A 24,083-nucleotide genomic window follows, 5' to 3' on the forward strand; every position below is an offset into this window, starting at 1 on the left:
ATGTTTTCTCATGATTACATCCAGGCTGTGTGTTTTTGGTGGGGATGCTGCGTAAGTGATGCTGTGACCTCTTCAGTGTGTCAGACCCTCAGGCACCTGATGTTGGTTTATCCCAGTATTGGTGAAATTCTCTGACATCTTGGGTAAGGTGGTTCCTCTGGGTGTCTTCAATGTGAAGGTAGCATTTCCCCCTAGTACTTAATAAGTAAATTGTGGGGAGATATTTTGAGACCATTTAAATGTAGGATCTATTTTCAGTCTTCCTTGTAAAGCCTCTTCTGGGTGGGAGGGCAGAACCACAGGCTCTGAAGGTGCTTTGGCCAGTTTTGGGTCTGGTGACAATACTGAGCACTCACATTTGTAGAGTGTTCGTTATGTGCCAAGCCCTGTACACGCCTTACCATTTACTTCTCACATTAGCCACGTGAGGTGGGTACTCGTATTACCCTATTTTATACCTGGAGAAACTGAGGCACAGAGCGGTTAAGTGAATTGTCTAACGTTGTGGCAGCCAATAAGTGGGATACTGGAATTCAAACCCGGTGGGTCTCACTCCAGTGCTGGGGCTTTCCACTGCTGTGTGTGCAGTGTTCACATGCAATTCGTGGCACAGGGACACTGCTCCTCTAACCTCTGGGCTTCCCATGTCCTCTGTGTGTGGAGTTCTTCAACACCATTTGGTTCTCATTGTCCCTCATCGGCTTGGTTTTTCGCTGAGAGCATCAATGCGGTTACTTTTCTAGGCATGATAGGTGGACTAGGAAAAGCTAAAAGCTTTTCATTTTGAGATTGGAATCCAGTAGGGCATGTCGCTGAAGCCAGAGGAATCTTTCCTATGTGAATAAATTTAACACTTGAGCCCATGCAAACGTAGATGAGGCTTTTGCCAGAGAAGAGGCCACTGGTATAGAACTCACCCTCCTTCTATAAGCAGTCAGGAAAGAGGCCAAAATATTATGAAACAACCATTTGCAGAAATTGGACAACAGGCAGCTCAGGATCCCTGAGGGAAAAGAAAATAATGAACTGAGCCCTCTGGTCTTCCCCTCAGCTTTCTGCTGGAGGCAGTTTCCAGATCTCAGAGTAGTGAGGAGCAACCCAAACAGAGTCCAGCAGCCTTGCTGAGTTGAGAAGACAAAGTTGAGGAAGCCAGAGCAATTGGAAATTTCAGGGACAATATGGAGAAAAAAAGGCTACATAGAGGAAAAGCTCAAGACATTTGTTGAGAGGTCTCAAGTCCTTTTCTGGATATTAATCTGTGTGTGCATAGGTGAAACTCACAAGGCAGAGCAAGGGGGAAGCTGTTGTTACCGAAAGCTCTGCCTCTCTGTGCACTAGTGCCAAACTGAATCTCGGAGACAGAGTTTTAGGTGAAGTAGAAGAGAATAGCTTTATTCCGTTGCCCGGCACAGGGGGACACAGCAGGCTCCTGCCTCAAAAACCTGTGTATCCCAACCCCAGATGATTTGATGAGGGTTTTACAACAGTGGTTCAAGGATGGGGTCTCTGACAAGATCTGGGTGTGTGTAGGGTCTGCACTCCTTTAATCTCGTCTCAGGTGGTCTCCTAATCTTGATGAGCTTCTCTGGTCCCTTTAATCTTGCCTCAAGTGGTTTCTTGACTGCTCCTCCCTTGATTATCAACTGTTCGAATCTGCCCTTTGGAACTCAGAAAAGGTCATGGAGGCTGGATTCTTGCCTACAAGAAACGGGGGACAAAAAAGACCTCCGTGCCTGGGAGCCCCACAGGGCCCTGCTCGGTTTCACTATGAGCTGGACTATTTAGGACGGGGAGAGGTTTTTCTTTCCAGTTAACGTGAGAGACGTTGTTGAACACTGGGGGCATTCACTAGACACCTCAAAAGAATCATGCCTTATCTAGCCCTAGAAAAAAAGAGTACATGGCTTAAAAACAAGCCTTGATACCATACACAAAAATTGAGTAAAAATACATCACAGCTCTAGATGTAGACATGAAAACTAACACTTCTAGAAGAAAACATAAGAGAAAATCTTTGTGACCCTGGGAAAGGCAAAGATTTCTTAGGATACAAAAAGCTTGAACCATTAAAAAAATAATAAATTGGATTTCATCTAAATTAAGTATCTCTGGCCTTCAGAAAATACTGTAATGAAAATGAAAAGGTAAGCCACAGACTGGGGAAAAATATTTGCAATATGAATATCTGACAAAGCATTTGCCTTCAGAATATGTAAACAATTCTTACAATTCAGTAAAAAGACAACGCAATTTTAAAATAGGCAAAGGATAGACATTAAGATATACAAATGGCCAGTAAGCACATAAAAAGATGTTCAATATCATTAATCATCAGGGAAATACAAATTAAACAATGATGAGATACCACAGTACACCGACAAGAATGGCTAAAATTAAAAAGATTGACGATACCAAGAGTTGAAGAGACTGTGAGCTTTGGAACTCTTATAGTACTGCTAGCAGAAATATAAAATGGTACAACTACTTTGGAAAACTGTTGGAAAGTTTCTTATAAAGAAAATTACACCTACCATACAACCTAGCTATTTTACCCCTAGATATTTATTTACCGAAGATAAAAGAAAACATTATGTCCACGAAAGCCGAAAGCACTTTCATAGCAACTTTATTCATAATTGCCCCAAATTGGAAACAATCCAAATGTCCATCAACACACGAGCAGATAAACAAATTGTGGTATATTCTTACAATGGAATCCATGTCAGCAGCTAAAAGGAATGAGCCACTGATAAAATGACATGGTTGAGTACGCTGAGCAAAAGTACCCAGATAAAAAGAATATATACAGACTTCCCTGGTGGTGCAGTGGTTAAGAATCTCCTTGCCAATGCAGGGCACACGGGTTCGAGCCCTGGTCTGGGAAGATCCCACGTGCTGCAGAGCAACTAAGCCCATGCACCACAACTACTGAGCCTGCGCTCTAGAGCCCGCGAGCCACAACTACTGAGCCCACGTGCCACAACTACTGAAGCCTGCGCACCTAGAGCCCGAGCTCTGCAACAAGAGAAGCCACCACAATGAGAAGCCCGTGCACCACAACGAAGAGTAGCCCCGGCTCACTGCAACTAGAAAAAAGCCCGTGCGCAGCAACCAAGACCCAACGCAGACAAAAATAATAAATAAATAAAATTAAATTAAATTAAATTTAAAAAAAAAAGAGTAATGGCCGAATATTTTCCAAAGCTGATGAAAACTAAACTCACATAGGAATTCCCTGGCAGTCCATTGGTTAAGACTGGGTGCTTTCACTGCTCTGGGCCTGGGTTCGATCCCTGGTCAGGGAACTAAGATCCCACAAGCCACGAGGCACTGCCAAAAAAAAAAAACAAAATGTAAACTCAGATCCAGGAAGCTTAACAAACCCCAGGTAGGATAAACACAAAGTAAATCACACTAAGCCACATCATAATCAAATTGTTGAAAAACAGTAATAAAAAGAAAATTGTAAAAAGCAATGAGAGGAAAAAAGACATTATGTAGAGGGAAATAAACATAAGAACTAATACAGACTTTTCATAAAATTATTCAAGCCAGAAGACAATGGAACATCTTTTTTTGTAAATTAATTTGTTTATTTTTGGCTGCATTGGGTCTTCGTTGCTGCGTGCAGACTTTCTCTAGTTGCGGCAAGCGGGGGCTACTCTTCGTTGCGGTGCACAGGCTTCTCATTGCGGTGGCTTGTCTTTGTTGCGGAGCACGGGCTCCAGGCTTCAGTAGTTGTGGCTCGTGGGCTCTAGAGCTCAGGCTCAGTAGTTGTGGCGCACGGGCTTAGTTGCTCTGCTACATGCAGGATCTTCCCAGACCAGGGCTCGAACCCGTGTCCCCTGCATTGGCAGGCGGATTCTTAACCACTGCACCACCAGGGAAGTCCTGGAACAACATATTTAAATACTGAAAGTAAAAACCTGTAAACCTAGGATTCTATATACAGTGAGAAGTATCTTTCATAAATAAAGGCAGGAAAAAAAAAAAAAGGATGATCCTTTTTTACCCAAAGCAAGTGCCTCCAGTCCTTATATACTGCCGTATCAACTCAGCTCCTGGAAGCTTTTACAAGTTTTGTCATCTTTAGTTATCTCAAGAGTCAAGTCTGATGGTAGCAAATTACAAAATTGGGGAGAAATTGAGTTGTTTTCTTAACTTTAAGAATAACTTTCACCACATTAACAAAAAGCAGTGCAGCAGTGTGGCTTTGGGCTCCTAGAGGCCACACTGGGAAATCGTGATCCCAGTGCCTCCTCTTTATTGTCTGCTCCTCCACCCTCCCCTGCTCTGCCGAGGCATGCTGTAAGTGCCAGGCCCTAAGTTCTTCTTGATACCCCTCCAGGGCATCATTTGGGTCCATGCTGCCCTTGTCAGCAGACTTCATTGCACTGATAGGATGTCCCCTTGTCTGGGTGAGTGAGAACCTGAATTGAGCTTACAATACCTTTTTGGTTGTTGCAGTAGAATAGGGGAAGGGAAAGCTCTTGTAGGGATGGACAGAAACACTGGTGACAGCATCTAGTGCCTTGTTCTTTTTTCTTGCCTTGGAGGGCTGTTAGCCACCTAGGTCAGCAGAGAGAGTGAGCGTGTCAGCTAAGCTTGAGTTGAAAAGTAAAGCAACAGCTTCAAGTTCCCCCTTGAAAGGTTCACCCATTCCACGTTCAAAAATAAATAAATATATTTTTTTAATTTAAAAAAAGCAATGTACACACCTTAATTAAAACATACTTTATTGCTGAAAAATGCTAGTCATCATCTGAGCCTTTAGCGAGGAGTAGTCTTTGTGCTGGTGGAGGGTCTTGCCTCTGTTAATGCTGCTGACTGGTCAGGGTGGTGGTTGCTGAAGGCTGGGGTGACCGTGGCAGTTTCCTAAAACAAGACAGCAGTGACGTTTGCTGCATTGACTGACTCTTCCTTTCACTTGAACACTTAGAGGCCACTGCAGGGTTATTAATTGGCCCAACTTCAATATTGCTGTGTTTCAGGGAACAGGGAGGCCTGAGGAGAGGGAGAGTGATAGGGGAACGACTGGTGGAGCAGTCAGAACATACGGCATTTATGGATTAAGTTCGATCTTATATGCGCGCTGCTTGTGGCAACCCAAAACAGTTACAATAGTAAAATCAAAGGTCACTGATCACAGGTCACCATAACAAATATAGTAATTTTAAAGTCTGAAATATTGAGAGAATTACCAAAATGTGACACCAAAACACAAAGTGAGTAAATGTTGTTGGAAAAATGGCACCGATAGATTTGTTCAATGCAGGGTTGCCACAAACCTTCAATTTGTAAAGAACGTAGTATCTCCAAAGCACAGTAGAATGGGGCCTGCCTGTATTCTTATTATTTACCTAGTCTTTAGCAAGCCAGCCTGTTGGCTCACTGCTTGTATTATAACTGGTAGGAAATCGGAGTTTCTACATTCCACACTGGATTGTTGATACAAGATAAATTTCAGACTAATTTGCTGTATGATGAGCCTTTGGGTTGTGTGTGGGAGTCAGATAGGGGCTCATCTTTGAAGTGGAGCCTGCTCATTCTGTGCAGGTGATTTTTTACACATTTTCAGTCTTCTCAAGTCCCTTTTTTGTAAGGAGGCAATTGATCTTCCTTTTCCTCCCTCCTTCAAAGGGGGGCTCATATCTCAATGCTAAGGGAGAGGAAGGGCTCAAGTTCTAGCTTGTATACAGTATAGAGCTTTGTTCTATAGAGTTGCTGTATAGAATTTTTGTTCACTGCCCTGAGCACCCAGTAAGTGTCTCCAGAGCCGCCTGCTCTTCCCTTGCCCCTAGAATGTACTTAGGCACAGTCAGCACTATCCTGATTCTTGTGTCAGATTGTTTGGTCGTTTCCTGAGTGAATGAGTGAGCTCTATGCTTGCCCACCCACATCAGGGGTTCAGCCTCTGGCTCTTCTTGCACAGTGTCAGGTGTGGTAAGATGCTTATTAGCTAAGTCTCCCGTGGGTAGCTTGGTTGAGGAGCAAGCCCAAAGGACGCATATTCCCAGCACTATTGCCGGGTTGGAGAGTCTGAGGACAGGTAGGCAGGCCCGACCTGGGCCCTATGCGTCCTTTTTTCCCGAGGTCTCGTGAATTGTGCCAGGACTTTCTGATCAGGAGCTGGCATTGGCAGGCCTGTTTCAAGTGAGAAATAGCAGGACCAAGGCATGCTGATTCTCTGGGGTTCGTTTATGTTCATTCTAGACTTCTAGGAAGGCTGGAACAAAGGCGGACACTATTGTGAAACAATCCCAGAACATCACCCAGCAAGCGCTTCTCCAAAACCCAGCACACTCAGGTGGCTTCTCCTCACTGCCTGTAGGTGTGGTTCGTAGCCCTCAAGGAAAGAGGTGGAGGCTGACTTCCTTTCCACCGGCTCTTCAGCCAAGCTGTCAGCCTAGCCTAGCGGCATCCCTGAGACCACTCACTGCACATCCCGCATAATAGGACAAGGGATGCAGAAAAACTTGATGGTGCCTCTCATGACCACCATGCCATGTGGTGGGTGTTTTTCCAGCGCTCTCATGGAAGGTACATTGGAGGGATCCCAGTAGACAGACGAACAGAGAGAGCACTGGGAGTACAGGAATCCTAATTTAACCCAGACCCGCCTTTCCTAGGACAGCCTGGGGCCCAGTCCTGGGGGTTGTGGTTTATTATGTTGTCTCTCCCCCTGTACTGGCGTACACGCTTCTCATTTATCACTCCTTCCTCTCACCCAGGCCACTTGTTCTTCCTAAGTGGAGAAGAGGTGAAAATAGCTGTGAGAGGAACCCAAGGTGCCTGAAGCGTCTGACAGACTACTCTAGATGGGATTCCCACTGCCAGCCAAGGAGGACTTACAGATATTTTAGTTCACAGGGGACTGATGATTTCTTCACTTAAGGTCCCAAGGCTCCCTGGAGTCAGGATATTATTGTAAAGTTAAGGCTTCCTCAGCTGCTCTCTGCTGCCCTGACACCTGATTCCCAGGCTTTGGGACTGAGGAAATGAACTCTGTTGCTTATCTTCTGCTCAGATTCTGGTTGGTTACACAACGTATATTGTTGAAAAAGAGAAGACTCTGGGTGCCAGCTGCCCTGAGTTGAGAAGCTAGGGAAAAGGTCTTAAATGTAGTTTTATAACTGTGGTATCAAGAGAAGAGCTGCTCTTCTATTAATTTCTCTGCTAAGGGTGCTTATCAGTTCATTTCAGTTAGAAGGTGAAGCCCCAGTACATTCCCAGAGGAAGAGTCTTCTGCTGGGTAAATGTGTGGTACTCTCACAGAGCAGTGCCCCTCACTTGCATGGGCGGTGGGAGCCTCTCTGGTCTGTGAACAGACCTTCCTAACTGTGCCACTTGGTCCTGACAGCCCAGGAGCACAGAGCCTGGAGCAGCAGCCAGTGGGAGGGGGCATAGGGCTGTGGGGATGGTGGAGGGATATTGCACACCCTGGGAGACCGGGGGCTTTCCCCCTCCCCGCTCCAGCTGCTTGGGCTGCCCAAGAGCCTGGGCTGTTCTGTGGGAGGCCGAGTGGTGGCAGGAGCAACCAACCTTGGGCAGCACTTGTCAGAGACCTGTGGTAGCCTCAGCCGGTGTGGCCTCTGCCTGTACCAACGAACTTCAACAGCAAACAGTTTCAGTTTCCACCTGCATTAAGACTTGAATTGATTTTTTAACTGCAAGCCTTGAAATTTTGGATGATGCATGTATTGTAGATATATATGCTATAGCTACCGTCAGTATAGAACAAAGTTTTTGAGCTATTTTTCTATCTATACTTAAATTTTCTGAGTGAATTCTCTTTTGGAGGCTGTTCTTTTCTTTTTTTTTTTAATTTTAATTTAATTTTATTTTTAATTTTATTTATTTATTTATTCATTTATGGCTGTGTTGGGTCCTCGCTTCTGTGTGAGGGCTTTCCCCAATTGCGGCAAGCGGGGGCCACTCTTCATCGCGGTGCGCAGGCCTCTCACTATCGCGGCCTCTCTTGTTGCGGAGCACAGGCTCCAGACGCGCAGGCTCAGTAATTGTGGCTCACGGGCCTAGTTGCTCCGCGGCATGTGGGATCCTCCCAGACCAGGGCTCAAACCCGTGTCCCCTGCATTGGCAGGCAGATTCTCAACCACTGCACCACCAGGGAAGCCCCTGGAGGCTGTTCTTGACTTTTGTTAATGCTGTCTGGATTGCACATAGAGGTTTGCATTTCAGAAACTTTTCATTTTATACCGAGGGGCCACGCCCAGTCAGTCGTGATGCTGAGACTTGTTTTCTGGGGAGTGAGGGTCAGCAGTGGCCTGGGTTCTGGTCCTGACTACCACTTGCCACCTGTGAGACTTCAGCAAGTTCCTTAACTGCACTGAGATTCAGTTTCTTCATCTAGAACTTGGGATGATACTATCCTCCCAGGGTGGATGTGAGGAGTGATTGAGTTGGCATAGCTCGAGACTTCAGTATTTTGATGATGACGATGATGATACCATACCTGATGAGGCTTTCTCAGAAACCCTCCTAGAAACTCAGGTGAATTAGCCATGCATGTTGGGTTTAGGTAGGAGACAAGGTTGTTTTTCTTCAAAGGTGAGGCAGGGTTTGGTTGGAGACCCTGTTGGGTGTGAACCTGTCCTCAGCCAGTTGCCCTCACACAGCTTCCAAAGTGTTCACAAGGGCTACTGGATGAGGGAGATGGGGGGCCGGGGGGCCCCTTCACCACTGCCAGGGAGTGGCATTGAGAGTAGATGACCTGCAGAAGGTCAGAGGGCAAGTGGAGTCATCTTTATGAATGAAACAGTACACTGGGGTTTTCCTCCTAGTAAGATTCTTGGAGCTGAGTGAGCCAGGTAGTGAGTGGCAGCGTTGTGTCCAGTCCTCAGCTTCTGTTTAACTCTTGATGGGTGAGTGTACAGCTGGACCTCCACCCTCTCCTTCCAGGCTCAAGGTGTGAACACGACGTCCCTATACCCATTGTATATGTTCTGTTCTCTGCTGAGTTTGGACCACCCTGAGCAGCTGGAATCATTTCAGAGGCTTGGGTTACAAGGATGAAAACCCACCCTGCAGTCTGCAGCTCCTCACTGAGCAGTGGGGCGAGTGGGTGTCTCCTCTGACCGTTGGAAGCAGCAGTGAGGCAAGTGTCTGCACTGCCTGAGCCGACGATCATCTTCCGTGGTGGGACTGGGCCCGGGCTGCAGGTGTTAGCTCTGAGAAACACAGACTCTGGGGCCACTCCTTTTTCTGTTTGATTAGTCATGAGGTTGCAGTGAAGGGCTGTGTAGAGAATTTTTATAGTCAGAGGCCTCTTATCCAACACAGGATTGATTATTGGTTAATTTTTAAAAGGCAGGGAATCTGGGGAATCCTATAAAATATAAACATATACGATAAACATTTTACTTGAATCTATGCCTATGAGCATCAGGTGTGAGGGGAGCCCCTGACCTGACTGACAGGGGCATGGTGGCACGTCTTGTCCATCAGGGATGACAGATGGCGCGGCAGTGACGCTCGCCCCTGGTTGATGCGGACTAAATGGGCTGAAGTGACATACTTCCCGTCTCTAGTGAGTCCTGCCTACTGGAAGCTTTTCTGGCAGAAGGAAATTTTCTGAATGAGTTAGGTTTGAGGAAGGCTATAAATTAACCTAATGTGCAAAATTGTATTATTGTCATTTTTAAATTATTGTTTTTGGCAACGGAAGCTTTTTTCTCAGTTAATTGTTTTTAGACCTTTTTTTTTTTCCTACCACAAAGTAATACATGCTCTTGATAAACAAAGAAAACATTATGGAAATACATAGCATAAAAAGCAGAAGTTCCCTATAATTCCATGTTCTAGAGAGCTACCCATGGTTAACAGTTTATTGTGTGTGCCTTCAAATTTCTGCATGTATATATCATTTTAAAATAAAAATAGGCTCACATGACACATTACTGTTTTGGTGACTTGCTTTTTTCCATGAGCGAGCCAGATAGTGAGTGCTTTTTTTTTTTCGGTGACATGGCATTTTTCCATGTCAATGCAGATAGATTTACCTCACTTTTTAGAAAACTTTATTGAGGTGTAATTTATATAGCATAAAATTCAGCCATTGCAAGTATACCATTTCTACCTCACTTTTTAACAGTTGAATTCCACTGTATGATAACTTACATTTAACCCCTCCCTTATAGATAGACACTTAGATGGTTTTTTTTAAGTCTTCCACTCTTACAGACAAAGCTGCAATACACTCTTACACAGACTTTTGGGTATTTGTGTGAGTGTAACAATAAAAGAAAATCCTAGAAGTGGATTTTCTGGGCCACAGTGTGTAAATATTTAAAATCAAAACAGACATTACCAAAATATCTGCTGCAACTTTTTAAGTGATCTGTGGATTGATAGGGAGAAAACCATGCACATCTCCGTCCACTAGGAGAGCAAATGGAGTTCATAAATGTATTTGGCCAAGGAATCCAGTTAGCAGTGTGGTGGTGACACAGAGCAAGAGCAGATGCAGCAAATCTCTGTGAGTTCCCTAGGCCTAGAGGGTCCCCAGTTGCCCAGGGACACTGGCTCTCAGGGCAGAGTCCTTCTAGGACGGCCCATTCCTGAATCCTTGCGGCTTCCGTCAGTGTTCAAGGAGAATTTACACTACCCATCAAGCCTTCATTAGGAATATTTATAGGTCTGTAGCTCCTCCTGCTTCTGAAGTCACACTGCATCCTGGAGGCCTCTTCATCCACCTCCAGCAGCATCTCTAACATCTCTGCCTCCAGCATCCCTGGTCCCAGGAGGCTCCATTCACTGTGACCATCCTGACGCCAATTTAATGATCCTGGGGACCAGGATCACAGATCCACATTTCCCTAGTGGTTGTACCATTTACTTCTCTGCCTGCAGTTGAAGAGTGCCTGTTTCCTAATATCTTCACGAAATGTTTTAATCTTTGCTCATCGGGGCAAGAATAATTATTAATTTGCATTTTAAAAATTGACCGTATTGAGGTTGCGTGTCTTCTTGTGTGCTTATCAGCCATTCATTTCTTTCCACCCAGGAGTTCCCCGTGGAACACTCCCACCCCTGCTGAGGTCATCAGCTTTAGCAAATGGCACCGCCACCCTGCTCCCAGGGAAGCTGTGCTTCTAAGGAAGCCCCGTGTTTAGAAGGCTAAGCATATTTATTTGCTAGACAGTTTAGCTTTTTCTCTCGCTTCTCTCTCAGCCTTTGGCCTACCCACGTGTGGGAGGATTAAAGCTGGCTAACTTAGAACCTCGGCTTCATCTGTCCAGAAAGAGTCCTTACAAGAAATATTCATGAGCACTTAAACTGATTACAAACCCAGAGTGTCCGGTTCTTGGATCTAAGGCCAGATATGGTGAGGGAGGCCTTGACAGGACGGTTCACCCTGCCTTGTGGTTAGTTAGGAGGAGGAAAGGTCTGGGGTAGTGTCCTCTGGCAGTCTTGCTGGCAGATTACTTTGGGGCCAAAGAGAAAGCTGAGCAATTTTAGTCCTGTTGCAGGACTAATGGTTTGCAAACCAAACTTCTGGGAGAACTCACTGTGCAAATTCATGGAACTTACTGAATTAAAAATAGATACCTGGACGGTAGTCAATAACTATGTCTTAAGTGACAAACTGAAGGAATTCCTTTGTTCAACAAATATTGTGTAGCACCCTGTTAAGAGCCAGGCACCCTCTAGCTGCTAAGAATGTGGGGTAAGCAGAGCAGAAGTTCCTGGTCTTACAGAGCTTCCTTTCTAGTGGGGAGAAAAAAGACAGTGGTCAGGAAAACACAAAAGAATTTCTGAGATGAGAGGCATTAGTGCTGTGAAGAAAACGAGATAGGGAAGTGAAATTGAGGGATGGGGGCAAGGCAGGACGCGCACACCTGGAGCTGAGGTGGCAGGGAGAGACTTCCAAGGAGGTGACCCGGAAACTGGGACAAAAGTGAAAAGAGGGGCCCGCCACTTGGCAAACTGGGAGAAGAGTGTCCCAGACAGAAAGTGCAGCTGCGGCAGGATGGAGCCAGGTGAGTGTGGTGCATAGAGAGGAGGCCGGAGGGGATGAGGGGATGAAGTCAGAGAAGCAGAGAGAACCCAAAGTCACGCAATACCTTGGCCATGAGAAGGAGCCTGCGTTTTATTCTAACTGCTGTAGAAAGGCATGGGAGGCCTTTGTGTTTGTTTGTTGTTTTTTAAATTTTTATGGAGGTGTCATTTACATAAAGTGCACAGCTCTGAAGTATAAAGTTTGCCTTTTGACAGATTTGTGGCCTTGGGAGTTTTAAGTGGAGTGGATGGACACCCTCAGCTGAACTCTGACCCCAGTCCCCCCCAACCCCCACTGCAGGCGCCTGCTCAGCCAGCTTGTGGGACAGCAGCACCAACCTGCTCTTCCCCCTGGATCGGAGTGTGATGACAGGGTCTCATTCCGTGGTGTTTCTTGAATCGGTGACATGTCAGTTCAAATTTTTTCCTCACTCTGATTGTAGAAGAAATTCTGCAGCGTCCCCGAGTTGATTTCATGGTGCATCTCCCTTCTTCAGCTAAGAGCAGCGTGAGGTGTCTTGACAAGAACCAGCCCTTTTCCCCAGTGACCTTCTGAGCCTTCCGAGTTGGTCTTGAGCCCTCTGTCCTGTCAGTCCCTCGGTGTTTCCTGAGCATGTCCTGTGTTCGCTGCCTGCTGTGGTGAGGCGGGAGGCCCGGCCCTGCCTGCCTGTGGGCCATGCCAGCCTGAGCTGTGCCCTGCCGCTCTGCCCAGGGTGTCCCTGTCACCACTCTTCAGTGCTCACCTTTCAGAGCACCAGCATCTGGAGAGTTCTTCCAGTGGCCAACCCTTGGGGCTGATGGAGGCTGACGGACCAGGGAACAGAGAGCACAGCCTGCTATAGCTTCGTTCTGGTCCCACATGGGAAGTGCAGGCCAGAAGGAGATTTGGAACCAGAAGTACAGTGATATAACAACTAATGATCTTGGTTGTATTCAGATGGTGACATTTTAGATAATTTCACTTTCTCTGGTTTCCAAACTTACCACAATGATTTATAATCTATAAGAAAAAAGAAAGACTTTAGGGAGGCTCTGGATCCACAAATTATAATCAGATGAGTGCTTTCTTGCTGACTGCAGCTGGGCTTTGCACCTGAGGATGCACTGTTCCTCTAACAGTAGTACCTCTGCTCCTTCTTGCTGTGATGTGCACAGTACTTGCTAAGTATAAAGCACAGTTTTAAATACTCTAAATATATTGTCTTGCTAATGCTGCGGTGAGACGGGTGCTGTAATCTCTCCCACTTTATAGAGAGGCAGATAGAGGCCCAGAAAGGTTAACAACTTTCCCTGGCCCCACGTAAGTTGCTGATGTGAGGTTTTGAGCCCAGAGCTTTGCACACTGAGTGCTAAGGTGTCACCTCCTCTGTCCTGTGACGAAGCCCAGTGTGCTCTGCTCCATTTGTTCGGTCAGTGCCTGCTTCCTTCTAAAAGGTGCTGAGCTGGGTGCGGAGGGTGTAAACACAAATAAGTTAAGGAGGTGTCTGCCTCCTTAACTAAGTGTCTGGCGGGAGAAACAGATCCTTAGTATTGCACGTGAAGTGTTAATCCAGGGGTGTGCATAGGAGACTTTGAGGAGCCAGAGGGAGGGAGGAGGCTTAGCCCAGTTGCAAAGGAGGCATGTCTTAGAGTTGTCTGAACTTAATCTAAGAGTTTTCCAGGAGAAGAAATGTGGAGGCCCTCCCAAGCCAAAGGGACAATGTGAGTGACAGCTAAGATGGGAGATGCCAGGCCATGGGTACCTTGTTTGCCAACTTGAAAAGTCAAACTTGTGTTCCCTGAGGGATGGGAGGTGGGGTAGACTCTGGAGGCTTCTAAGCAAGGCGTGGCATCTCAGCTCACTCCAGCTGCAGTGTGGAGGTGTTTAAGGGAAGAGAAGCAGAGTCGGGAGGACATGTTGCGGGGAGGAGGTGGGCCCTGACCTCAGGGAGCCTCCTGGGCCCTCTTTGCCCTTGCGGTCCAGCCCTACAAGAACCAGCGTTGTCCTGGATTAGGCTTCCTCAGGTTGGCTGGTGGGGGTGGGGTGGGGGGAGGATGTGTGCGCTGGAATCAGGTAGATGTAGATGCACATGCTGGTTGTACCACTTTTGGCCTTTGGCAGATCCTCTGACCTTATGTGTAAAACAAGGATGATACCTTTCGCGGTTGTTGTGAAGATGAGAAGTAACGATGTAGAACCCTGGATTGAATGCCTGATGAAGGGTGGCGGTGAGGCAGCCACACCACTCACCGGCTACAGCTGCTTTTGTCCCAACATTGACCCTATGACTAGACAGCTGAGGACACTTAGACCCGGAAGAGTTAAGTGACTGGCTTAAAATAATAAAACTTTTGATAAAGCAGGGACTAGATTGCAAACTACCCCCAGCTGGACTGCCTTTAGTCCCTTGTCATAAGGATCACGTGGCTCTTCACTTCTTGAAAAGCAGCCCAGTCTGGGTGTACAACTACCCTAGGCTAGAACTTGGTCACACAGCCGCACCCAGCTGCAGAGGAGGCCGAGGACACAGTCTGCAAGCTACCGAAGGGACTTCCTCAGTAAGAAAGAGAGGGGCCAGTGGGTTTGGGGGGCAACCAGCAGGCTACCTCAGTGTCTTCCTGGAACTTTCTCCCTGCCCTGAAGACACTGAGTACCTCTGGGGTTTTCACACCACTAGGGAGCATTAAGGAGGCTTGGATATTGGGATGATCATTTATAATTTAGGGAAAGTGCAGAAACACTTCTGGGTTCTTCCTAGATTGCTGGTTCCATCAGTGAGGGTGGATTTACTCACCCCCAGGAGTTTCTGTCCTTTGGGATTGGGGTCCTGGGAACACAGAGCCAGCAAGCTGTGGTTTGAGGTCACTGGCCCAGCCAGTACCAGTTACAGAAAGAGGCCTGTCTCAGGTGGCTGGGATTTCACCCCAGCCCCACTACTAAGTACCTGGTGATCCTGGACAAATCAGCTCTTCCCTCCCACTTTCCTCACCCTTTACACCAAGGAGGTTGGCCCCTCAAGGACCCTTCTGGCTCTGACTCAGATTCCAAACTGCCTAGTTTATGAACTGATCCCCAGCTGGCACGGGTGGGGGCTGCTTGCCATTTGCCCTGGTAAAGTCTGTTACCCTCGACAGGAAGCCTCTGTTGCATGAGCCACTGAACCGTGGTACAGCTTGAGAAGTGAGGCCATCAGAGTGTCGTCCTGGTCAGCAGCCTGTCACTGGGCAGAAGGCTCTAAAACTCGGGGTTTTTTTCTGGCTATAGGTCACTGGAAGGAGAGGGTTTGCCCCCAGGGGTGAACAAGAAAGCGTGAGCTCATAGTCTCTGGAGCTCCCCCACCCCAGGGGGTGGAAACCTGCTCACTTCCCGAGGCCTGAGATCTCACACAGGGACTGGTGAAGAGCCTGTGACTCGTTTCCATAGACTGTGACGTGTCACCATCCGGGGTGTCTTCTGTTGTATCACTTTGTGAAATGCCAGATGCTAAAGTGGCTGCTGTGTGGTCTGTGATCACCTTCTAGCGTCAAGATTACACTTTAGTAGTAAGAATGTGAATGTTCCACACGCTTTATATTGTAATTGAATTGCCTTGGTGGATTTTCATGGCAAAGAGAAGCTCTCTGCCAAGAAGCCTACCCGGGTTCACGAGCCCCTTCCTGTACTGTATCCGCAGCAGGGGTGATTTTACACCCTCATCATGCTGGTTTGGGAAGTGCCGTCAGATGAAGAGGGGCTCAAAGGACTGCTACCTCCTGGTAACCGCATCTTCTGAAGCCCAGTTTACCCCGTTGTTATTCAGGCTTGAGCCCTGCTTTCTCTTTACCAGACAGTCAGGAGCCTCTTACTGCCCCTTACATGCGTCTAACTCTGCTTCTCTCAGGGTGCGCCCAGCACGGACATGGCTCTCTTAAATTGTGTGGTTTAATTTCTAAACAGTTGTGCTTTTTATGACTCGGTTTCTAAGTAGGACTGCAGCTGCTTTGAGGAAATTATTTCCCTTCCAATTCCTGTGATTTGACTTGCAGTGCCACCTCTTATGTCTTCTTCCTTGTGACATAAAAGGAAAGACCCCTGTATAAAATCCCAGCTCTCTTCCTCCACTCAGCAAGTCCCTGGGGCATCAACTGGGCGAGGCTCCGAGGAGGACAGGGAAGTGGATTGCCAGGTACCTGCCCTCTAGGTGCTGACTCAGAGAGGTGTGTGCAGAACCAAGTGATGCGGTTGCCGGTGTGAAACAGGTAGAATCTGATCACCCATACCGCCTTCCTGTTGTGTGGCACCAAAACCACAAAACTTCTGGAAGAGTGAGCACTATGCCCTGGTACCCTCAGGGGAGGGTGTGAGCTGAGGCCCAGAGCAGGTGGGCAGAGAGGAGGGCAGGTGGGAGTCTTGCCAACCTCACTTGAGCTGCTTCCTGGGCGCCCACGTGCCTTGATGAGTGCACTCTACAGCCATGCTGAGGCTGCCTTTCAGTGATCACATTGTCAAAGCAAAAAGTTTCATTAGTACACGGAGCTGGCAGGGATGTGGGGAAAGGGCACTTGTATGGGTTGCTGCAGCCTCTTTGGAGGGCAGTGTGACAAAGTCAGCTGCACATAAGCTTTGATGCAACAAGTCTTCCACTAGGAATTTACCCACACAGGCAGAGGTGGCACATGGCAGGGACATTCGCTGCAGTGGTGCTTGTAGAATGACTCAGAGATGATGACATTACCATGCCACGGGCTACCACATAGCCTCTAATCCAAGAGGTAGAGTCACGTGTACAGTAGGTGAAGCTCCAGGGGGTTTTCAAGGAGAGCAGGAAGGGTCCGACTCTGTGAAGTCTGCGACCATCTGTCTGTCTCTTTAAAAAGACATCTGTCCACCTTTATACTCGCCTGGCACATCTTTGGAAGGACACACAAGACCCAGGTGACAGTGGTTGGCCTTGAGAAGGGAAACAGAGGGACTGGGATTTCAGATGGAAGGGAGTGTTCTGAATTCTGAATTGTTTTGTTTTTTTTTTAAGAAAAAGTAAAGGGGGGCTTCCTTGGTGGCGCAGTGGTTAAGAATCCACCTGCCAATGTAGGGGACATGGGTTCGAGCCCTGGTCCAGGAAGATCCCACATGCCGTGGAGCAACTAAGCCCGTGCGCCACAACTACTGAGCCTGCGCTCTACAGCCCGCGTGCCACAACTGCTGAGCCTACGTGCCGCAACTACTGAAGCCCAGGCGCCTAGAGCCCGTGCTCCACAACAAGAGAAGCCACCGCAATGAGAAGCCTGTGCACCGCAACAAAGAGTAGCCCCTGCTCACCACAACTGGAGAAAGCCCTCGCACAGCAACCAAGACCCAACACAGCCAAAAATAAATAAATTAAATTAAATAAATAAAAAAGAAAAGAAAAAGTAAAGGGAATTACCTGGTGGTCCAGTGGTTAGGACTCTGTGCTTTCACTGCTGAGGGCCCGGGGTTCAATCCCTGGTCAGGGAGATCCCGTAAGCAATGCGGGCACGGCCAAGAAAACAAAAACAAAAAAAAAAGTAAAAGTAAAAAAAATTGCCTAATTAGTTTTTTAGGGATGCCATAACAAATAATCACAAACTTCTTGGCTTAACAAAACAAATTTATTCTCTCACAGTCCTGGAAGCCCAAAGTCCAGAATCAAGGTGTCAGTGGGGCCATACCCCCTCCACTGGCTCTAGGGGGGAGAATCCTTGCCTCTTCTACTTCTGGTGGCTTCAGAGGTTCCTAGGCTCCTGTCTTCACAAGGCCTTCTTCTTCTCCGCTCTTCTCTCTCATAAGGGTACTTGTAATTAGACTTAGGGAACCCCCCCACCCCCCGTTAATTGAGGATTATCTCTTCTCAAGACCTTTAACTCAATTACATCTGCAAAGACCCTTTTTCCAAGTAAGGTCACATTCACAGGTATTGAGGATGAAGATTTGGACGTACCTTTTTGAGGACCACTCTTCAGTTGCCAGTCACATTTGGAGTGGGGGGAACTTAGCTGTATGTTGCTTACAGTAGACCCACGTTAAATGTAAAGTTGAAAGAAAGGAGATTGAAAAAGATGTACCCTACAAGTTCTAACCAAAAGAATGTACTCTCTGGATTTTATACACTCTCCGTATATTTACCTCTTCCAAAAGATGTATTTTAATTCAAAAATGAGTAAGATTGGAAAAGAAGGGAGCTGTGTTTCAGGCAAGTTAAATGATGTGCAGTGTAATTACACTGAAAGTTCCTTGAGGGCAGGGACTGTGTTTGTGTTTTGCATTTTAGTATCCCCAGCACAGAGTAAGTGCTGGCTGTGGGTGGGATGGGGAGGGGAATGGGTGGGCAGGTGGGTGGGTAAGGCGACTGGGAAGAGTGGGGGCAGGGAAGCCTGTGAAGAGGCAGTCTCATTAGCATGGGAAAGCAGTCATGAGGACCTGGACTAGTTCAGTGGTAGAAATGGGGAAAGGGACACATCCAGAAGACTCCTCAATTGCAGAGTTGTTGGGGGAGATTGACAGAGTCAGGGGAGGAGAATATGGAGGCCCCAGAGGTGAGGAGACTTCCATTCTGTGCAGAAACGGGGAAGCCAGGCAGGACTGGCAGGGTGGGCAGGAGACACGACTCTGCGGGACCAGGCTGCATTTGGAGGGTCACTGGGGGCCAGGGCTGGGGGAAGAGGCTGATGAACCCTTGGCATAGAAACCCTGAGGGGGGGGGGGTTCTCCCAAGGGTCAAGCAGAGGAAGGAGGGCCTGTGGAGGGAGGAGAGAGCCATTGGGACGTAGAAGGGAGCCACAGAGGAACACTCAGAACATGGGGGGATTCCTAGAACCCTTCTAGAACCCTGAGCTGCCTGCAGGTGCAAGAGGGAGGCTGGTGTGGAGAGGTCAGGTTGCAGCTGGCAGACCCTAGGTCACACGCTTCTCAGAGACCAGGACCAGGATGGGGTGGCTGAGCCCCAGGACTGGGAAGAGTGGACACAAAGGGGAGGAGAGGGAAGACGGTCCAGGACAGGGCCTGCAGGGTGTGGTTTGCTTTCCTGAGCACATGTTCTGTGCCAGCTGCTTCCACCTGTTTTCTCTTGTTTAATTTTGAGGTCAACCTGCTAGATCATAGAGGCCCCCCTCCTTTTTTTCTTTTTACATAGTCACATAGTAGCAGAGGACTCACAGCGCATCTCTCTGGCTATTGGCCACTACTGCTTTTCTGGCGATGGGGCCCCACGCCTGTCTCTGGGATGTGTGTGCATGAAGGCAGACAACCTGCTGGGAGCCCCCCGAGGGCTGCGCGCCCCAACGGCCCCCTTGTCTGTCCCCCATTCTCTACCCCCCCCACCCCCCCTTCTTTGTCCCACGAGGGCCTCTCTTAGGCGCTGCTCCGTCAACCTTGGGTTCCAGCTCCAGTGTCGCGGAGTGTCAGGAGCCTGACCTACCCTTGAGGTGTGCCTGCTTCCCCTCCACTAGCCCTCCGGCCTCAGGGGACGTTGGTGGATACGTTAGAAAGGATGGATTGCCCTTTGCTTTGCCCTCTTGCGCCGTCTGAGTTCTCTCCACCCTGTGGAAGCACCAGAAATTGAGAAAAGATCGGATGTCCGAGGGCTGAGCCTGAATCACTCTCTGGAGCTTCTGAGGGAGCAGTGCCACAGCCCCGTGGGGAACAGGCCTGTTTGGGAACAGTTACCTGGCTTGTCGTCCATCAGGGACCCAGAGGCAGCTCCTCATCTCTTACCTGCAGAGAAGCCTTGTGTCTCCCCAGTTTCCCACCTCTCACCACCACCAAACCAGAACCAGAAGTGCAGTGGAACAGTGTAAGTTCCCAGCTCTGGAGTCATCCTGGACTGTTCCCTTCCTCTCACACTCCCCCCATCCACCCAGTCGGCAAGTCCTGTCGGCTTAGTGTTGAAGATACAGCCAGGATCCCACCTCCTGTCGTCCTCTCCTGCTGCTAGCTGGCTAAGCCACCACTGCCTCACGGTGGGTTCTCATACTGGTCTCCCTGAAGGCTGCTCAGCACAGCAGCAGGGGTGAGCCTATTCGACTGTAGGTCACAGCCGTCCTGCCCTGCAGCTGCCCCCTCGTCACTGCAGGCAAAGGGGAGCCTTTGCTCCCTGGGCCACAAGGCCTGGGAGGCCTGACCTCATTCATGTCCCATACTCCCGCCTATCCCTGGCCTCTGCCTGATGGCTATTCCGCAGACACGGGTGATTCTCACTGACTGATGCTCACCTTCCGGGCCTCCTCATCTGTCCCTGCAAACCCACTTCCCAGGCCCCTGCGCTCCTTTCCTGCTTTCCTGTCCCTTGTTGCTACCTGACATGCTCTGTGTTTACTCCTCTCTCCCCCCTTGAATGTAAGGAAGGTGGGGGGTTTTGTCTATTTCGTCTCCTGCCGAACTGGCCCCATAGCACAGCAGGCCCCTCAATAACACATGGCTGGGTAAACGGGATCTTCTGTTCTTTTCCAAATTAGATCTAGAGTAGCTTTCTTAATGCTTCTTCTTCCTTTAATTAAAAAAAAGAAAAAAAGATCTTAGACTCATATATTCTAGGGAAAGGGGGTAGGACATGGAGAGGGAGAAGGCGGGAGCCACACGTCTGCTCCTCAGAAGAATCTGAATCCACTCTGAGTCCCGTGTAGGGCGCTCCCGCGCATGGACGGCCTGCACACACCCTTCCTCTCCCTTTCCTGAACCAGAGCCCAGCTGTGAGTCACATCACTTCTCCCCATGTCCCACTTTGCTGCATTAATACAAGTCTGACACAGGCTTGTCTCTTTTTTTTGAAATAAAAACAATATGAACACGGAAGAATGTTTAAACCATTCAGAATGATATAAAAAGTCTATGGGTCCCCTGACCCATAATTCCTTTCATCAAAGGAAGCCTTTGTTAACAGTCGCTTACATATCCTAGGGAAAAAACCCCTGCGTAATACCACCATAAATATATATTCTTTAAAAATGGGTCTGAACAGAATCATGGTAGGCATGTTATTCTGCAGTTTGTTAATAGAATTTGGAAATCTTTCCATATTAATCCATGCAGATCTACCTTGTTTCTAGTAACTGCATGGTGTTGCTTCGTACCGTGATGTATATACCCGACCCCACATTGATGGTTTCTTCCTGGGTTCTTGTTATGACAGTATTACAGTGAAGACCTATATACATCTTGGCATGTGCTGCAGTAAGACCTGTGCAACACATACCTGGCAGTGCACTGCAGGTTAAGGGGTGTGGGTATTAACAGTTTTGATAGATATTGCCGGATTGCCCTCTGAATGCTCGCACTGGTTCATTCTTCTAGAGTGTGTTTTCTTCCCAACTTTTTATTACAAAAAAATGTTAGACCTAAAAAAAAGTCTAAATAAATTTAATGAATACACAAATGTCCTTCATCTAGGTTTATCAGTTACTGTGTTGCCACATGTATTGGTGTGCTAAGGCTGCCATAACAAAGTGTAGAATGGGTGTATTAAACAACAGAAATTTATTTCCTCACAGTTCTGGAGGCTGCAAGTCCCAGGTCAAGGTGTCAGCAGGTTTGGTTTCTCCTGAGGCCTCTCTCCTTGGCTTGCAGGTGGCTGTCTTCTCACTGTGTCCTCACATGGTCACCGCTCAGTCTATGTGTGTGTCCTAATCTCCTTTTTTTATAAGGACACCAGTCATGGTGGATTAGGGCCCACCCATGGACCTTGTTTTACTTTTATTACCTCTTTTAAGACCCTGTCTGCAAGTAGTCACATTCTGCGGTCCTGGGGGTTAGGACTTCTTCATGTGAATTAGGGGGGTGGGAGGAGGAATACAATTTGGCCCATAACACCATATTTGCTTCTCTTTACTTATTGTATATTATATTAATATAATTATAAATATTTATTTTATAATTACTTATATTTGTTGTATTTATTATTTATAATTATAGTGTAATTTATAATTACATTATAAGTTATATTTATAATATATTTATTATATATAATTATCATAAATAATGTATAATTTTCCCCCTAAACCACTTGAAAGTAAATTGTACCCATTCTGGTACTTTAGCATGTATCTCCTAAGAATGAGGACATTCTTCTTGGGTTATGTTTTGGTGTCCTTTATTTTATGCTGATGGGGACAGACTCCCCTGAGGAGAAGAACACATGAGCAGGAGGTGCTCTGGCCCTGCCTGTGGGCTTTCCCTCCAGATGGCTTGTCCTGGCCCAGCTCCCTCCGCATCTCCTTCCTGAGCCCCCAGCCCCTCAGACCAGAGGATGCTTGCAGAACCTCTGGGCCTCCCTCAACTCCAGACTCTTTGGCCTTGTTGATGTTTTGGATCTGTCATGTGTCAGTGGGATGAGAGCCCTCCTCACAATTTCACCTGCTTTTTGGTCTCTCTGTCAAAATGTCTCTAAACACCAGACATTTGATTTCTGTGCATAGACAGTCCTTGCTTTGCAAACCAGGGGCTGCCTGTATTTATTTAGAGAAGTGGGGCTTATTGATTGGGCACCCGTTTCTCTCTCCCTGCCTTCCTCTTCCTGCATCCTCATTGCAGCTTGGGGCTCTGCCAGAAGTCTGTTCTTGCCTACTACTGTCATGTCTGTTTCTTCTTCGGTACTTTTGTGTGGGAGAACATCACACATGCGGCACTTGCATTGTTTGTTTTAATAGATAGAGTCATTGTGGAAATAAGTCTGCCTAGGGCTTCAGTGGAGGACAAGACACTTAGAACTTTTTTGTTTCCTTCAGTGTAAATGGTTATGTCTCAGACCCACCCGAGGTGAAGATGTCAGTCTGGGGAGCCCTTTGCCATTCGACATGGTCAGGCTGTTGCTGAATGAGCATCCCGCCTCCACTGTCCTGTGCTGGGAGTGCCACTGCCTGGTGCTGGGACACAACCAGCGTCCTTGCTCAGTCCTCTCCACCCCCAGAAACCCACCATCTACACAATTCAGAGCCGCTTTTCCGCCATTCCCACCGTGTCTTTGCCTCTGCTTAGGTCTCTTCCCTGGCTTTTCCTTCCCAGCAGGATTCATTCCAGACTCCTTGGCCTGACACTCAGGACACTGCTCAACCTGTCTCCCTTGTTACCTGCTATATTAAAGCCAAATCAAATTATGCCACACACACTCTGTCACGTCATGTCCTTGTACCTGTCAGCTCATGGTGTGTGCTCTGTCCAGAACGGCTGTTCTCTCCCCTCCCTGGTCCGTTTGCTAGCCTCGTCCCCAGTCCCCAGGACTGGGCTTGGCCACCTTCCTGACTGGTGCCCTTCCTCCAGGCAGGCAGGCGGGCTCCCACCTTCACTCTGCCTCAGACTTATCTGTTCTCGAGCACTCGCCACCCTTGCGGGTACGTGTCTGCCCTCCCCTACAGCTGCCTCTGCCTTTGTCTCCACAGAGCCTGGCTTGGAGCAGGTACTCTGTGAACGTTTGGGTGGGTGGGCAGGTGGATGGATTTGTCGTTGGATCCTGAACTTAGAAGTAGCTACATTCCCCTTTGCGGTTTCCAGTCCCTGTCTGAGAGACCCTTGTCACAAAGAAGAAGATACAATTTTCCACATGCTGTGAGCAGCCATTCTTCCTAAGTAGACAGTTCGGAAGAGTCTCTACTGGTCCGTAGCAACAGGGCCTCTGAGACCTTCATGGCTTCTTGCACATCATCCCATGTTAAAGAGCAAGTACCCTGACTCAGTGGTTTAAACAGTGAGTGTGCCGAGAACCCCCAGCTTGTTAAATGTCACTTCGCTTCCTTATCACTGTAGAAAGGTACTGAATATCTTTCTTTTCTTTCAGTCAAACGCTTCAGAGAACCAAAGCATGAAAGACGTCCTTGGAGGATATGGTGCGTATTTAAATATTAACTCATTCCTGGAATGCTTTTGACTATTTGGGTTTTTTTGGGGGGGGCACATGGAATGTGAGCAATTATACATAACATAAAGTGTTGAAATCCATTAGTCCAGTTAATCATCAGGAACTGTGTATAATATGAAAGCACTTCTGTTTCTCCAGATAACTGTTGAGCCCGCTATAGGGCTGGTGACAGCCAGATGGTGGCGATTCTGTCATAACTGCTGTCTAGTTTTAGGAGGTGGAAGATGATACAGATGTATCAGT

General features: G+C 47.7%; 1 protein-coding gene across 4 annotated transcripts in view; it reads left to right on the plus strand.

Annotated features, from left to right (window-relative positions):
- STIMATE (STIM activating enhancer) overlaps window positions 1–24,083 on the plus strand; it is a 54,746-nt gene that overhangs the window by 11,834 nt on the left and 18,829 nt on the right. For all 4 annotated transcript variants that reach the window (XR_009009505.1, XR_450382.2, XR_009009506.1 and 1 more), the window contains exon 2: window positions 23,760–23,808. Coding sequence is in view for 1 of the 4 variants with exons in the window: in XM_007174773.3 (XP_007174835.1) it covers window positions 23,760–23,808 (49 nt within the window). In the remaining 3 variants the exon portion in view is untranslated. The remainder of the gene's footprint in view (window positions 1–23,759; window positions 23,809–24,083) is intronic.

The sequence above is a fragment of the Balaenoptera acutorostrata genome, chromosome 10, assembly GCF_949987535.1.
Source record: "Balaenoptera acutorostrata chromosome 10, mBalAcu1.1, whole genome shotgun sequence".
NCBI classification, from domain to species: domain Eukaryota; kingdom Metazoa; phylum Chordata; class Mammalia; order Artiodactyla; family Balaenopteridae; genus Balaenoptera; species Balaenoptera acutorostrata.